Source organism: Cucurbita pepo, chromosome LG15 (genome assembly GCF_002806865.2).
Source record: "Cucurbita pepo subsp. pepo cultivar mu-cu-16 chromosome LG15, ASM280686v2, whole genome shotgun sequence".
NCBI lineage: Eukaryota > Viridiplantae > Streptophyta > Magnoliopsida > Cucurbitales > Cucurbitaceae > Cucurbita > Cucurbita pepo.
Genome location: NC_036652.1, coordinates 7,088,087 through 7,104,436, shown reverse-complemented (window position 1 = coordinate 7,104,436; position 16,350 = coordinate 7,088,087). Strand labels below are relative to the sequence as shown.

General features: G+C 34.7%; 2 protein-coding genes across 4 annotated transcripts; one reads left to right on the top strand and one right to left on the bottom strand.

The window, feature by feature from the left end:
* The first annotated feature begins 585 nt into the window (after window positions 1–585).
* Window positions 586–6,842, top strand: LOC111811694 (protein LAZ1-like). Of its 3 annotated transcripts, none has more exons than XM_023698690.1 (9): window positions 589–1,053; window positions 2,025–2,238; window positions 2,330–2,386; window positions 2,940–3,048; window positions 3,269–3,453; window positions 3,537–3,625; window positions 4,211–4,469; window positions 5,407–5,667; window positions 6,081–6,842. In XM_023698690.1, exons 2-9 carry the CDS (start codon window positions 2,122–2,124, stop codon window positions 6,429–6,431), a joined length of 1,428 nt encoding a protein of 475 aa, XP_023554458.1. In that variant the 5' UTR covers window positions 589–1,053; window positions 2,025–2,121; the 3' UTR covers window positions 6,432–6,842. The 3 variants fall into 3 exon arrangements, with proteins under 3 accessions (XP_023554460.1, XP_023554458.1, XP_023554459.1); XM_023698691.1 differs by lacking the exon at window positions 589–1,053 and adding an exon at window positions 1,068–1,334; XM_023698692.1 differs by lacking the exon at window positions 6,081–6,842 and having other exon boundaries at window positions 586–1,053; window positions 5,402–5,601.
* Window positions 6,843–7,412: 570 nt separating this feature from the next.
* LOC111811730 (glycerol-3-phosphate acyltransferase 9) lies at window positions 7,413–11,784 on the bottom strand. Its single transcript, XM_023698751.1, has 11 exons — window positions 11,438–11,784; window positions 11,260–11,317; window positions 10,982–11,100; window positions 10,759–10,858; window positions 9,808–9,903; window positions 9,599–9,695; window positions 9,304–9,391; window positions 9,105–9,201; window positions 8,858–8,943; window positions 8,002–8,121; window positions 7,413–7,868 (listed from the first exon to the last, which is right to left on the bottom strand). Exons 1-11 carry the CDS (start codon window positions 11,554–11,556, stop codon window positions 7,721–7,723), a joined length of 1,128 nt encoding a protein of 375 aa, XP_023554519.1. The 5' UTR covers window positions 11,557–11,784; the 3' UTR covers window positions 7,413–7,720.
* Window positions 11,785–16,350: the final 4,566 nt, after the last annotated feature.

Below are 16,350 nucleotides of genomic sequence, written 5' to 3'. Positions count from 1 at the left end.
TCTTTGAGATTATTTGGTTTAAATTTTTATGAGCGTCAAGAAGTTTTTTTGGTCGATCGATGTATAAAAATGCTTGGTTTAATAAAATATGTTGTCGAATAGAGTATATTGACTATTTTTTAGGTGAAAGTCAAACTATCGACTCTTGAAATAATAGTAATAGTTGTCGTTGAGTTATTAAAAGAATAATAATTTTAATTTAAAATATTGACTATGTTTAAAGTGAAAATCGACTTGATATAATAACGATTTTAATTTAAAATATTGACTCTTGAAATAATAATAATAATTGTCTTTATTTACAGAATAATCGTTGTCTTTTATCTATAAAAATTGAAATAATAATAATTATTAAAGTTAATTAAATTTATAATTAACATTAAATCAGAATATATACGAGTACTTACCAAAATTAAATTAAATTAATTAATAGTTTGAATAGAATATCCATTTATTTGAATTAGGAATATTTTGAAAAAGAAAAAGAAAATTNATTGATAATTTTTAGGTAAAAGAGAAAAATAAAATAAATATAATTTTCTTTTTAAAAAAAAAAAAAGGATAAAAATAATTGAAAACCAGACCTTGAACACCAACTTTACCCGCGAGATCAAATTCATATCTCCCATCCCTACCTCTCCGTTCCGTTCTGATCCCAACCACTGCCGCAAATCGAGTTAACTTGCCGTTCTAGGAACGCCGGCGAGCGGTGGACGATGCGCGTCATTATGGCTGAGAGTGACCAAGATCGCTCGCTCCAACTTTGATGGTAACAGGATTTGACAGAAACAGACGGGAGCGATAGAGGTTCATTGGTGCTTAGTAATTGGCGGAATTTTCTTCCGCACGGTCGTAGTGGACGGGACGCACGGGACTCCAAAGTCACGTGCCTTCCCCGTGCTTCTGCTGCACACTTCCCTAGGGTTTATGCCAGATTCGGGCAAGAAATACCGTATTTTCGATTCTCTGGCCAATCAACTGGATGAGGCTTTACGGCGTCGTTTATTGACTGTTCTGTCGTTCTGTACTTCTGTTTCCTTCGTGCTCCTCATGGTGATTTCTTTTCTTTATTTTCTTATCCTGTTTCTTTCTCTTTTTTGTTTTTTTTTTTCCTACCCCTAATTTTTTGTGAGAAATTGCTTGCTTCTATCATCCCCATTCCCTTTGAAGTTTGAATGATTTTATTATTGCATTCAGTTTGTTTCGTAATTCCTGGTTTTCCCAAAATTTATCATTATCTTGTTAGTATTTATGAAACTTTGATTTCCATTTCTACTCCTCGATCTCCTTCCATCTGGGTTTGTGGAGTTGATTCAGTTTCTTTCTTCGTCGAGGTTAGTTGAGGCATCGGTACCCTTTTAGTTAAACAGGTGAAATGAGCATAATTTTGTGTCTGGCCATTGCCACCGAACTAAACCAATTCACTAGCTTCCATCCTTCCCTGTTTCATCGGAGTAGCTGAGGCACATGATGCCTTGTCTGAAACCAAATGATCTTATTGAAATCAACCCTTGACGTATCTATCTATCATAGCAAATTCGATTTCTTTAAGAACATTTTTTTTTAAGAAACAGGAACTTCATTGTCAAAGGGACAAACAGAGCGGGGATGAGATATCCCCATACCTCAAAGGATTAAAAAAAGAAAAAAAAAAAAAAAACAACAAGAAGCCTCCCAGCTAGTGGGTAATTGAGCTATGCTTTAATTACAAAACAAATTAGAAGTAGATCAAGTAGAAGTAAAATTTTTAACAAGTTCCCAAACTACTTCCTGTTAGATTCTTGATCATGAAAGACTTCTTATATTTATGTTGTAATTAGCAATGCAATCAGTTCTTAAAATGTTGAGTTTTCTTTAGAATTGGTAAAATTTAAGCTGAAAACTATTTAGACCTTATGACGTAAATTTTGGTCCATTCTTCAATAGCACTAGAACTTTCTTACTTGTTCCACCTTATTCTTAATCAATGATTAATTGAGAATGTTTGGTTATACATATTTCTAACACTGTCTGCATTTCAACAGGTTTTTATGTTTTCCTCCTTTCTTCCAATTGAATAAGGTAATAGATATTAGAGACGGAAGCTTTTAAGTGAAGGTATTGACTTATTTCAACATATCAATGACCTATACACCTCCAACATGGGCGACATTTGCTGCTGCTGCATTTGTTATTCTGACTCTTGTCCTTTCACTATATCTATTGTTCGAGCACCTTTCTGCATATAAGAATCCGGAGGTTCTCTTATTCCATGAAGATGCTTCCTTGTCTTGTAATTTTTCTGATTTTCTTTCAATTAGTATAACTATTCCTGGTTATCATTTCTCAGGAGCAAAAGTTTTTGATTGGTGTTATCCTAATGGTACCAACTTATGGTGTAGAATCAGTAAGTTCTTAACTGAAGGCTTCCTTATGACATGGCAAATAGTTGGAGATAAATTTCTTACTTACATTCTTTCTATACCTTATTGAGTGTTAGTAATCCAAACCTCCCTCAAACTAAAGCTTTATGATTGAAATAGCAAGTTCCAATATCCAACTCAACTATTTGTTCTTCCCTGAATATTGGATATCTAATAACCTTATTTCAAAATAGAGTTCATCGTGGAATGAGATATTGACTAGAGCAGTTGAAAAACGTAATCTTAAGGATGCATTCCATATATTTGCAGTCTAGGACTGTGAAAATATGGGACCTTGTAAATTCGAGGTTCTAATTGATTTTTTGACATATAATCAACACGATATTTTCTGCTGGTATTTGATATTATTTTTAAACATTGAAACGTGTTGGTTGACTTAATTATCAGAATTTATGATAATACGATATAGTTTTCCCTTTGTATTGAGTTTTGCTGTTCTTTCTCTGTTTTGGATGCAGCAGATATCTTGTGGAAAATTTACACCTTTTTTTCTCTTACTTGGTTTACTGTGAACAGTTTGTATCATTGGTGTACCCATCAATAAGTGTTTATCTTGAGATCCTACGCGATTGCTATGAATCCTTTGCAATGTACTGCTTTGGACGATATCTGGTTGCTTGCTTAGGTACGTTCTTTATAAAATATTTCTGAAAGTATTGTAGGATTATGACAGAGGCTATGGGTTTTAATTTTGCAGGAGTCTCAAGTTAGTTTCAGCTATATTTTCGATTAGTCATTCATTTTTATCTCTCTTGCAAAGTTCCAATTTTTTTTCTTTTTTTGCAGTTTTCTCATGGACCAAGTCATCTACTGACCCCTTTATTAATGTTTTGCGTTTTCACTAGGTGGGGAAGAAGGGACTATTGTATTTCTAGAGAGAGAAGGACGTTTAAATACCAAGACACCATTATTAGAACATAGCTCAGAGAAGGGAACAATCAAGCATGTTTTCCCTATGAACCTTTTCTTAAAGCCATGGAAAATTGGTGGATGGGTTTACCATGTTATCAAAATTGGGATCGTCCAATATGTATGCCTGCCGTTGACCATTGATGCTCTGTTATCCAATGCCTTTTAATATGATTAAAGAAGACTAATGGGTTTTCTGTGCAGATGATGATAAAGTCCCTCACTTCTATTTTAGCTGTAGTTCTTGAGAACTTTGGCGTTTATTGTGAAGGAGATTTTAATTTCAAATGCGGGTAAACCAAAATTTCAAGTATCTCTGCCGTTGCTTACTCTCCTTCATATTGGACTAACTGCATGTCAAGTTTTAAATTTTCTTTGTGGGGTTTTCTTTAATTTTCATTTTTACACGGCATTGGATGTTTGCTCATGCATATTGTTACTGTTAACTTTGAAATGCGTATGTTTTTTTTCTTTTTTCACATTCTTGATTTGAGTTATCTGTCAATTGTATGTGTGCATCTGTGGAATATATTGCTATGGATCTTTCATGTTGACATATCTTTCCTATGATCTTTCATCTTGAAGTTCTATTTTTTTCTGTTAGTTTCTATATTATTTGTTTCTGGACTGGTTTTGTTTTGCTTTAGCTGAATTAAATATCAATTAGTGTATAAGAGTGTATAAGGTAGCAGGTGGTCGTCTGAAATTTTGGAATACTCCCTCTCATTATGTTATCTTATGAAATACTTCTGGGCGGGGAGTGCTAAGTAGATTTTATAACTGCATCTGACTATTATTGCTTTTAAAAAATGACTGAAAAATATTGGAGATTTTAAAGCTGAAATTTTCGATTGATGGTTTTAGCATTTATTTTGTAGGTATCCTTATATGGCAGTGGTTTTAAATTTCAGTCAATCATGGGCATTGTACTGTCTGATTCAGTTCTATGCAGTTACGAAGAAAGAATTGATACATATAAAGCCATTCGCCAAGTTTTTTATGTTTAAATCTATAGTATTTTTGACTTGGTGGCAAGGTGTTGGAATTGCTCTCCTATCTTCCCTCGATTTGTTCAGTTCTGTAGCCCAAGGGTTACAGTTTAAGTCAAGTGTCCAAGATTTCATCATTTGTATCGAGGTAGCCATNTTTTTTTTTTTTTTTTTTTTTTTTTTTTTTTTTTTTTTTTTTTTTTTTCCTTCAACTGATTCAGATCTAATCTTGAATGGTGATGCCATTGAGTAAGCAACTGTCGTCAGACTTGTCTAATAATATTTTCTCTTTCTCAAAGTCACTTTACCCTTTAATGTGAGTTTCCTATCGTCTTTCTTTTTTGTTTTACTCTTCGCGGATGGATAAGACGACAAGTAGAATTCAAGTTTATTCTACCTTTCTTCTGCCCAAATTGTAAACTTGATTGTTGAAACTTGATACAGGAACAGCAAACTTTAGAAACCAATAGTTGAGTTTGATTTACTTTTATACATATGATGGTATAGAGATCTTTACAGGTGTAGCTGATTGAACTTGTTCATTAAATAGCGGAAGAATTGTGATGATGGTGGTGCTATATTGACGATTGGCATCCTTTAGTAATTATTTCTTGATTTCTATCTACTTTTAAAAGCGACATGTGTATTAGAATTTGACTGAGTTGATATTCTTTTTTCTTTTCCTATTACATTTTATTCGTTGTGCTGACGACTTCATCTGAAGAATCAAATAGTTGAGAACGTTATATTGTTTCTCATTTAATCGAGCACCACTTTGTCTCTTATGTTTCTCATTCTTGTTTTATGAACCATCCTTNTTTTTTTTTTTTTTTTTTTTTTTTTTTTTTTTTTTTTTTTTTTTTTTTTTTTTTCTGTTGGTAAGTGTTTCATTTCCGTGCTTTGAAGAACGCAGTTTGGAGTGATTTTTTTGTAGTGAAAACAGGTTTTTGTTGGTAAGAAATTAACAGATGTTTTCTTCTTGTGATTCACCTTTTTATTTACTCATTCCAAACGTGTCATCTGATTATTGATGTTTGTATTCACAAGACTGAATTTTAACACATCTATAAATTTATCCAGCACAGATGGCCATTGCTTCTATGATTCACTTGTATGTATTTTCTGCAAAACCCTATGAACTTATGGGGGACCGTTATCCTGGAAGTGTTTCTGTTCTTGGCGATTATGCATCTGTCGACTGTCCTTTAGATCCAGATGAGGTCAGGGATAGTGAGCGTCCTACAAAGTTACGCCTACCCCAGCCTGACCTCGAAGACCAAGACCCCAAGATGGGAATGACAATCAAAGAGAGTGTCCGAGATGTTTTTGTTGGTGGTGGGGGCTATGTAAGTTATCCCCTTCACTCTATATATTACATCCTTGACTTCTCTAATTGATGGAAATTAATATCTTGTGGTGTTTTCTGCTTCTTAAGATAACTTGCCACATTATTTTGGCACTGAATACGTACATACAAACAAAAACAATATACATGTAGGTACGCCCATATATATTCTCTCATGGGAAACTATTTTAAAGCATGCACTATGGAACATACATTTTCTCTTTTTCCATTGACCATAATGACTACTTCCGGCGGGCCAAAAGTGCCTTTGGAAGACAATAGATACTTCTTACACAAAAAGATTCTCAGTAGGTTTACATTTGAAATAATTTTTTGGGGCCTTTTATGTTCATATTTCTTCAGTAATTCCAGTTATTTCTACTACCTGATATGACCTTTTGAACTGCCTTACAGATTGTGAACGACCTGAAATTCACAGTGAACCAAGCAGTTGAACCTGTGGAAAAAGGAATAACGAAGTTCAACGAAAAACTGCATAAGCTCTCCCAAAACATTAAGAAACGAGACAAGGATAAAAAAAAAACCAAGGATGACAGTTGTATTAAGTCGCCCACACAAAAAGTCATTCGAGGAATCGATGACCCTCTTTTGAATGGGAGCTTCAGTGATAGCATGGTCGTTCGGGAAAAGAAGAACCGTCGAAAATCAGGTTATATAAGTGCAGAAAGTGGCGGAGAAAGCAGCAGCGATCAGGGTTATGGTAAGTACCAAGTTGCTGGCCGCCGATGGATCACCAGAGACTAGTAAAGAATAGGTACTTCTCTTTATAATCAAAGCAAGAAAAAGAGGAATGGCTGTGGTTCACTTATCAAGTGGAGTCCCAATAGATGAGAGATGTGCCTGAATTTTAGAGCATTCTGCTTTGTGTGAACCCTCTCCAAATGCAGTGAGGCATAGCAATGATGGGAAGATTCCATAGAAAACTCCTGGTATGATGTGCAACCAGATGCCAAGGTAATTTCTTGGTGCACAGAGGATTTTACTTTATCTATTATGGGTTAGTGTATCATGATTACAAACTATGTTGGGCTTTTACCATTCTTGTAAATAGCTGGGGCTATGATAATCAGAACTGGGATATTCTGCACAATTTATTTCTGGGGTGGACATATATATATATATATATATATAGTACAGAGATCTGTTAAAAACTTATCATTTAAATGTGCTTAACAATCTTGAGAGTAGCATGCTCCTGGAATCATGCAGTGAGGGAGCAGAGATGAAAAGCTTAATGAGTAATTTTCTTATTTGTACTTTATGTGGTAGCCTTGTATAACTTGTTTTTAAGCTTAATTTTCAAAAATAAATAATAAAAGATCAAATCGCTATCGTACTAAAACTAAGTCTCAACATGAGATTCTCGTTGTCGTTCATCAGTTTGTTAAGAAATTTTTTAACATTTTGCTTGCGTTCGCTCTTGCTACTAGCTCGTTTTTTAAATCTACGTGTTGCACTCCTTTCTCATTTTCTCCCTTTATTCTCATTCAACACAATCAATCATTGAGATTCCTTAGTTTCTTACTTCTTTTTCGACATTTTGTCTAAGAACAAGTTAGAACACTCCTCCAAAGCTCGAATCCAGCGCTCGATTCATTTTCCATTTTTGTACGTTTTAGGTTTAAATATGTTTTTTCTTTTCCATTTCCACTTCGCTTCTGTTTTTGTTTCCATTTTCAGTTTACTTTTAGTTGGTCTAGAAAAACATATTTAAACACTTCCAAACATCCAACAGCAACAAAAACTTAGGCTAATGCAGAGCAAAACCAGGAAGCTCACTTACAGGACAACAAAGAACAAGATAAGGACTCTTTTAAGAGATATTGTTCTAAAATTCTCAACGAAAACTAAACACTGCATGGCGTTCACAATCTACGTAACCCTACACGATTCCATCCCGGGAAGAAGATTCCAACTCACCAGGAGTGCATACTCGACAGTAACTCGAATCAACTCTAACCCAGAAATAGGTTCAGGGCTGGAACCTGGTATCCAAGAGTAAATGCAGTTTCAAGACTAGGTACTGGCTGACATCACTTATCTTCCAATCGCTGCAGCACTGAATCGGCGAAGCTTTGTTGCTTTCGTTCACGGTATTTAGGGCTTGGACGGGAGTGCTTCAAATATCCATCCCATGGAACCTTCTTAAGACCTGCCCGAGCACATATTATGTCCCTAACCCTGTTACAAACAATGACATCCAAAATTAGAGCAGCATAAGGCCAGTGGAACAAGAAAGGTTAGCAGAAAGATTTGATGCTGCTGATAGTAATAGTAGAACTACTACAGCATTGCAGGTGGAAACTAAGGTTACCTCTCTGCAAACTCGATGGGTGTTTCTCCAGGCTTCAAAACTTGGGGCTCCAGATACCAGACATCACAAACAACAGCCCAAGAAGTCATAAGCTGCAGCAGATGCATGGTGAAAGACTGCCTGAAAAACGATAATAGACGGTCTGGGAATCATCTACCTGATATAACGACCAATTCCATGCTAATGCATAACAAAAATACCATCATTGACAGGCACATACACTACATGTATAATTCTGTGTCAATCAAATTATAATTCCAGCCAAAAAGTGCAGATTCACAGAGTTACTCAGAAAGAGAACACCAGGATGAAGTGGTGAGACTAGATGAATCAAGACGATCTAACAAGGGAAGATGCTTGTTTTGAAATATCCATTGATTTCTTCCCAGCTATAGTTAAAGGCAGAGGAGAGTGAAACCCATGACAAACCCTGGTCTAAGCATGTGAGATCCCACATCGATTGGAGAGTGAAACGATTGCTAGCAAGGACGATGGGCCTCGAAGGGAGGTGAATTGTGAGATCCCACATCGGTTGAAAGGGGAACAAAGTTTGCTTTATAAGGGTGTGGAAACCTCTCCCTAGCAAACGCGTATTAAAAACTTTGAGGGAAAGCCCGAAAGGGAAATGCCAAAGAGGACAATATCTACTAGTGGTGGGTTTGGGCGGTTACAAAGCAAGTCTATAATTTGTTTATGTTCTTGAAGTTTCCTAAACAAATAATATGTCAAACATGTTTTCATAAATTTGAAAAGTATTTTCTGCCACTTAACTGGACAATCAAACAGGAATTAAGTTTCTAACAACAAAAATTAATCAAATAACACATGTAATATTCCTCCACAAAAAGCTCCTTACTTCCTGCTGTTCCAAAAAGCGTCGACGAAAATTTTGTTGTATTTGATTGCGATTGGACAAACAGAGCAGCCAAGTTCAAATGCACCCTGACATCATTTAGGTTAAACCAAATAAATAAAATAGGCAATCTCAAGAAACAAGCTAGAACAAAAAGTGGACTGATAGCCTTAATGTACATCAAATATTATGGTCACCAATTAGATTAAAGCCTTGGCAGCAAATTTAAGAAGTACTATAAAAGCAATACCTTCTTGAACATAACAGAGTAGTGGTTATTTACACAAGTTCCTTCAGGAAATATAAGAAGAGGATTGTTGTCAGCCCCTTGAACGTGATCATTTAACCTAAAAGAGAAGAAGTTTCAATAATCATTCATTTCTTAATCATTCCACTAACACCCAGTGTTTATTGTAATTCTTGTGCTCCCACAGTATGGGGACACTTACTTCTTTGCTACGATTTCACGGTCCTTCAACTCGGTACGGTTGAACTCTATGCATCCTATGCTCTCCAATATAGTGCTTTGCAACAGTCCTTCAACAACATATAACATACAGTAAGAAACAATATGAAGACCCTTATATGGCCTTCCTTGATTACTCACTACGCCGACCGTTCCTAATTGTAATAACTAATAGGAACGGTGACGAATATGGCAACTGGTTATTAATAGCAAGAGTTCCTCTTTCAAGCTTCAATTAAATCTTCATTTAACATCTTTTGCATAATAAATACACTCACCAACCCACCCAGGATGTTTCTGCATAATAACAGCAAAGGCAGTCATTTGCTCCAAGACTATGAAATCAATCATGGAAGTGTGGTTGGCCACAAAAACCTACACAATGGAAGGGGAAAAGAACAATATAGCACTGAAAATGATGCTCAAAATCTTGAAAAAGGAAAATATGCTATCACATTTGCAAAATGTAGCCTAGAATCCCAAATACCTGTTTTGGTCTGATGCTAGGCCGTGGCCCATGATACTTGACAACTCCAGTCCAAGATGCAACAAAGAAGCTGCAAATCAACTCCACCAAAAACCTCTAACAAAGGAAATATATAATTATTACACAGAAGAATTCTTGACAGACAGGCTAATAAGAACAGGATAAATATACTGTTGAGTAAGAAATTTTGAGGGAAGACGATATGAGCCAAGACATTAATCATTCAATGTAAACTTCAAGGAAGATGGGAAGAAAACGCTGTCAAAATTATAAAAAAAAATGTTTCAATTCATGCCACATCGAAGAAGAATCAAGTTTCATTGTTATAAGTTTTGGGTAGATCATAATTTAGAGCTATGATGTTTCATTAATACATTTTAGGACTTTTTATTTGCTTTATTTATGGCCCTAAAGTATAAATGTTACAACTCTTGAAATGCCTAATGGAGGTCAAGGGTACTTTTTATTTGCTTTATTTATGGCCATAAAGTATAAATGTTACAACTCTTGAAATGCCTAATGGAGGTCAAGGGTTTTATTTTGAGGCTATATAAAGCCATGTATGTTGTATTTGTAAGGAGACTGAAAATGTAGTAAAATGAGTATTTGTGCTTTCCTTTAGCTAACGACTAAGTTTCTTTGCAATTCTATATAGTTTAGGTTGCACGTAGAATCATTCAAGCTTGACATAATCAATCTTTCTTATGGAATAATTCGAATCTCAAACAAGTGTTCTTGTCTTGAGATATTCGATCAACAAGATAATCCGAATCTTACTTCCCTTGTAGTGATTCCTTACCAGAGGAGGATCAAACAATTGACCTTTAAAACCTTGATAGGTGTCTTATCCACTAAGTCATGCTCAGATTGGTACACAAGATATGTAATTAAAACACGTAACGGGGAGAATAAAAGAATAAGCAGACGAGATATATAATTGAGCATTCACACCTCTAACTTAGCTCTCAGCTTAGGATGCCCTTTCAGAAGTAGATTCACAGGAATGAATGTTGAAAGGAATATTATCCATCCTATTGTCAATATGAGAACCCTGCACCATTAGCTCAACAAAACTTAAGTTAGTTCCTATAACTTGAAGTAAACATGTCATTATCAGATCAACGCTGCATGTACTCAACAGTGAAACAAAAATTAAATTCCGAAACAAGCTAACCTCGCTGGGAAGAGAATCAGATACCGAACGACGACTCCAAAGCACCACAAAGGGAACAAATAAATATTCCAATTCCATGGCTCCGGTGGGTTTGATTTGAAACACCGAGTGAACGAATCCTATGCATTCATCATCAAAACAAACAAATTTTAAAGATCAAATTGGAGGGGAACTTTCAGCTCTGAAAGAATTGAATTCCAGGACGAAAAGGAAACAACCAATTAGCGATGAATGAAAATGACAAGAGAAATTGAAAACGATGAGGAGGGAAAGCTCACATCAACAATAGCACCAGCAGCTTCGGTGAGCGTCGGCGAAATATCAAGCAAATCGCGCCTAAGAAGTATCGACAAGTTAATAAGCTAATCAAATCTCTAAGAAATGACAATCAAACGAATCGGATGACACTACNAAAAAAAAAAAAAAAAAAAAAAGAGAGAGAGAATGGGAGATTACAGGCGGAGTTTCCCAGTGGGTTCTTGGATTGAGGATCCGGAAGGCAGGTAATCTTCAATATTGGGACGATCCAAGTCCAATTCAGAGCGGGAAGTGTTGAGAGAAGCAGCGCCACTCATAATTGTAGAAATCTACCTGCCCTGCTTCTTGTTCTTCTTCTTGTTCTTGTTCTTCTTCTGGGTGTTGTTGATTATGAGGGCCTGAGAATTGGTTTTGGATTGATTGGTTGGGTTGATTCAGTTACTGATATTGCTCGACACAAACCAATGGAATGGGTCCTCTTTCTTTACCTCTCTTTCTTCCATTTTGATCTCCCCTGCACACATGCCACTACTTTCCAAGGTTGCGGTATACCCTATTTATGAATCCTTACCTCTACCCTCACACCTACCTGCCATCTAAGGTTCGATTCCTATGAGACGGTTTTAATGTTTTATTTGACACCGAATTTCCACATCAACCCGAGAGGGGAGGAAACCTCTTACCAGTACACGTGTTTTAAAATTGTAAGGCTGATTGTGTTACGAAACGGCCAACAATATCTGCTAGCAGTGGGCTTTAGTTATTATGAATTGTATCAAAACCCGTCACTAGATGGTGCGAGACACTGGTTGCACTATGACTATACTCTCTCTAGAGTAGACGCGTTTTAAAATTGTGAGACTGATGACGATACGAAACAGACCAAAGCAGACAATGTCTGCTAGCAGTGAGTTTGGACCGTTACGAATGGTATCAGAGCCAGTCATCAAACGGTGCGAGGCACTAGTTGGAGTAAGGTTAGACTCTCTCCATAATAAATGTGTTTTAAAATCGTGAGGGTGACGGTGATAAATATTTGCTAGTAGTAGATTTGAACCGCTATAGTATCATATAATCACGGAGATCATATAAAATTAATTAATAATGCATTAAATGAATCAAATTAATAAATTAATTTATTGAAATATCTACATAATTAATAATCTATTATATGTGTATGACTAAATAAAGTAATTTGGTTTCAATAATTATACATTATTATTCAATTAAAATAATATATCTATTATATATGATCAATTAATGCATATAGTTTAATGTCTATTAAATTAGTCTCACAAATATCCCTTATTCTTATATAAAAAAATATATATATAATTTTACATTAAAAAAATTATAAAATAAATATAGGATAATTTAACTAATTTAGTTATAAATTTTTAAAAAATATATAATTAATTTTTTAGATGGCTTAAAATCTCAAACTAATAATTATATAAAATAAAATCTTAAAAAAACATTAATTATATGATTTTTTAGTTTTTGGTTTAAAAAATTATATGGTCTCATGGGCCCAACTTAATTTTACAAATGGGCCGACTAAAAGCCCAACAACTTAATTTCCTACTTTTGGGCTGGCCCAAACTACACCAAGTAAAGCCTCAAAAAAGCAAAAAGTTAAATATATTTATTCTTTTATTTTATTTTTCGTTGCCATATTTCAAATTGGTTTTAATTCTTATTTTATAATTTACATATAAAAATTCTCGACTACACGGGTACGTATACTTTTTCTATTTATTGTCTATCACGTCAGCGTCTTTCTAAAAACGATGAACAGCTTACTAGCATTAAAAAAAATATTAAATTTTAATAAAATGAAATACGAGCAAGTAATAAAAACCTAAATTAGAGATTAAATTTTAATAAGAATAAAATGGGTTCGAGATTAAAAGTTAAATGTTTTTTAACTTGATGGACGTGTTATGGTTAAAGAAGGTGTTATTTTGCTACCAGAAGAATATTAGTGGGGTGAAAAAGTAGGGTAGGAGTAGGTGTTTGACTTGAGACAAATTTTTACTGCGGATAATAAATGGCATTTAAAAAAGGGTAAAATAACGGTACATTCTTTTGGGCTGCAGTTAAGGAATCTACGGTTCTCTAAAATGTAAGGTAAGGAGAGGTGTCGAGTTCCCATTGGGCTGTTATAGCCCTAAATTTGTAGGGGTGGGTGACCCTTCTCCTTACGTACTTTGGGGCCTCCCCCCTCCTACGCCCGCTGCTTGTGCCACTAGCTAGGGCTACACTTGTCATTTCACCCTTNCCCCCTTTTTTTTTTTTTTTTTTCTTTCTTGGCGATGGAACGAGTAAAAATAAATAAATGACTAATTTAATTATAATTAGATTAATCGAGATAAAAAAACAAGACCCATATATACATTAAACCCTATTAATCTCTTAAATTATTGTCGTCAACCTCACGATTTTACAACGTGTTTGTTAGTGAGAAGTTTTCACACTCTTGTAAAGAATGTATTGTTTCTTTCTCCAACCGATGTGAGATTTCACAATCTACCCCTTTGAGGCTCAACGTCTTTGTTCAAAGTGGACAATATCATACCATTGTGGAGAGTCGTGTTCGTCTAACATAGTATCAGAGTCATGCCATAAACTTAGTCGTGCCAATAGATTGGTAAATTCTCAAATGTCGAACAAAGCACTCCAAAAGAAAGAGTCAGGCCTCCTCAAAGGTAGTAAAAAATGACTAAACTCTAAAGGAGTCAAACCTCGATTAAGGGGAGGCGTACTTTGTTTGAGGGGAGGTGTTGGATGATGAAAGTCCCACATCGGCTAATTTAGGGAATGATCATGGGTTTATAAGCGAGGAATACTAACCTCCATTAGTGTGAGGCCTCTTGGGGAAGTCCAAACCAAAGCCATGAGAGCTTATGGTCAAACAATATCATACCATTGTGGAGAGCTATGTTCGTCTAACATCAGTGCCTATCGTTTTGAGTCCACCACAGATGAAATATTTTTCTATAAAATTATAATAAAATCAGTCAAAAACACTAGCAAATATTGTCATATTTGGACTTTCATGAGACACTAAAGAGAGGTTTCCACACCCTTACAAGGAATGTTTCGTTTCTCTCTATAATCGTGGGATCTCACAATCCAGGGGCTCAGTCCTCATTGGCACATCATCTCTAGCTCTGATACCATTTGTAACCGTCCAAGCCCACCACTACCAGATATTGTCCTCTTTAGGCTGATACCATTTGTAACCGTCCAAACCCACCACTACTAGATATTGTCATCTTTAGGCTTTCTCTTTCACGCTTCTCCTCAAGATTTTAAAACACATCCACTGATGTCCACACCCTTATAAATAATGTTTCGTTCCCCCTCCAATTGATGTGAAATCTCACACGTCAATTACATTGTTAGTATAGGTAATAAACAACTTCATTTCTTTTAAGTCTTTCTCAACCATCCTATTATCAGGATCACTTTTATTCACATACAATCTTCTGTTCATTCATGTCCATTCCTTTCCTCGAGTTTCGCAAAAAAGTATCTTGAAGAACCCTAATTTAGGAAACGAGATAGATACAATACCGATTCATTCATGTATGATTTATGTACTCGAGCATAACCCTAATTTAGAAATCGAGATGAAAAGAAAGGGGTAAAAGGAAGTGGAAACTTTCCCATATTCCTAAAAGAGCATTATGATTGAAAATTGTTGGCAATGAATTTCATTGGAACACACAAACTCTTCATCAGATCAACTTTGGTGTTCAAAGAATATTTCAGAATTGGATATTCATTTCATTCTCTCAAAAATAATAATAATAATAATAATAATAATAATAATAAATAATAATAATAACCCAAAATCTTCTTTTCTTTTCATGCAGTTTTTCATAATTGAAGGAATATTCACAATATCTATACTCTATAAATTAAATTAAATTAAAATAAAATAAAATTGGTTTCTCTTTGTTTTAGGGTTTATAGATAATATAAAAAAAAAATTAAAAAAAAATAAAAAAAGTACTCTCAAAAGTGACAAAGATCCAACATCTTTCTAACAAGATTCTTCTGTCTAATCTCGATCTCTTGGTTAAAAAATTAATGTTTCGATAAATTTCTAAACTTTTAAAAAACGGCTCTCATCCGTTTCTAAATTTTATTTTTTAATTTTAAAATTTTTTTATCTCATAGATTTTTTACCTATAAAGATTTTGAAATTGAACTGACATAAATTTGATTTTTTTTTTTTATAATACTTGGAGCTTTTAATGATGTCTAATTGGTCAGTAAATTAAAACCCGATAAAATATGTCAAAAAAAAAAAAACTATCCATATAAAATTGAAAAATCGAGAATTAATTATATAAAAAATTAAAAGTTTAATGGCCTATTAAATTGACTATACTAAACCTTTTTTAAATTTGAAAACAATGTTTATGAATTTAAAAATTTGGTCCCTAAACTTTTATTAAAGGAATTATTTATAACAACTTAGTCCCTGTATCATAAAATTTATAACAATTAAATCCATAAATTTAATATTTGTAACGACTCAGATCCACCGCTAGCACATATTATCATCTTTGGGCTTTCACTTTCAGGTTTCTCCCCAAAGCTTTAAAACACGTTTGTTAGGGGAAGGTTTGTACACCCAGATCCATTGCTAGTAGATATTGTCCTCTTTGGACTTTCACTTTCAAGCTTCTCCTCAAGGCTTTAAAACACGTCTGTTAGGGGAAGGTTTGTACACCCAGATCCATTGCTAGTAGATATTGTCCTCTTTGGACTTTCACTTTCAAGCTTCTCCTCAAGGCTTTAAAACACGTCTGTTAGGGGAAGGTTTGTACACCCAGATCCATTGCTAGTAGATATTGTCCTCTTTGGACTTTCACTTTCAAGCTTCTCCTCAAGGCTTTAAAACACGTCTGTTAGGGGAAGGTTTGTACACCCAGATCCATTGCTAGTAGATATTGTCCTCTTTGGACTTTCACTTTCAAGCTTCTCCTCAAGGCTTTAAAACACGTCTGTTAGGGGAAGGTTTGTACACCCAGATCCATTGCTAGTAGATATTGTCCTCTTTGGACTTTCACTTTCAAGCTTCTCCTCAAGGCTTT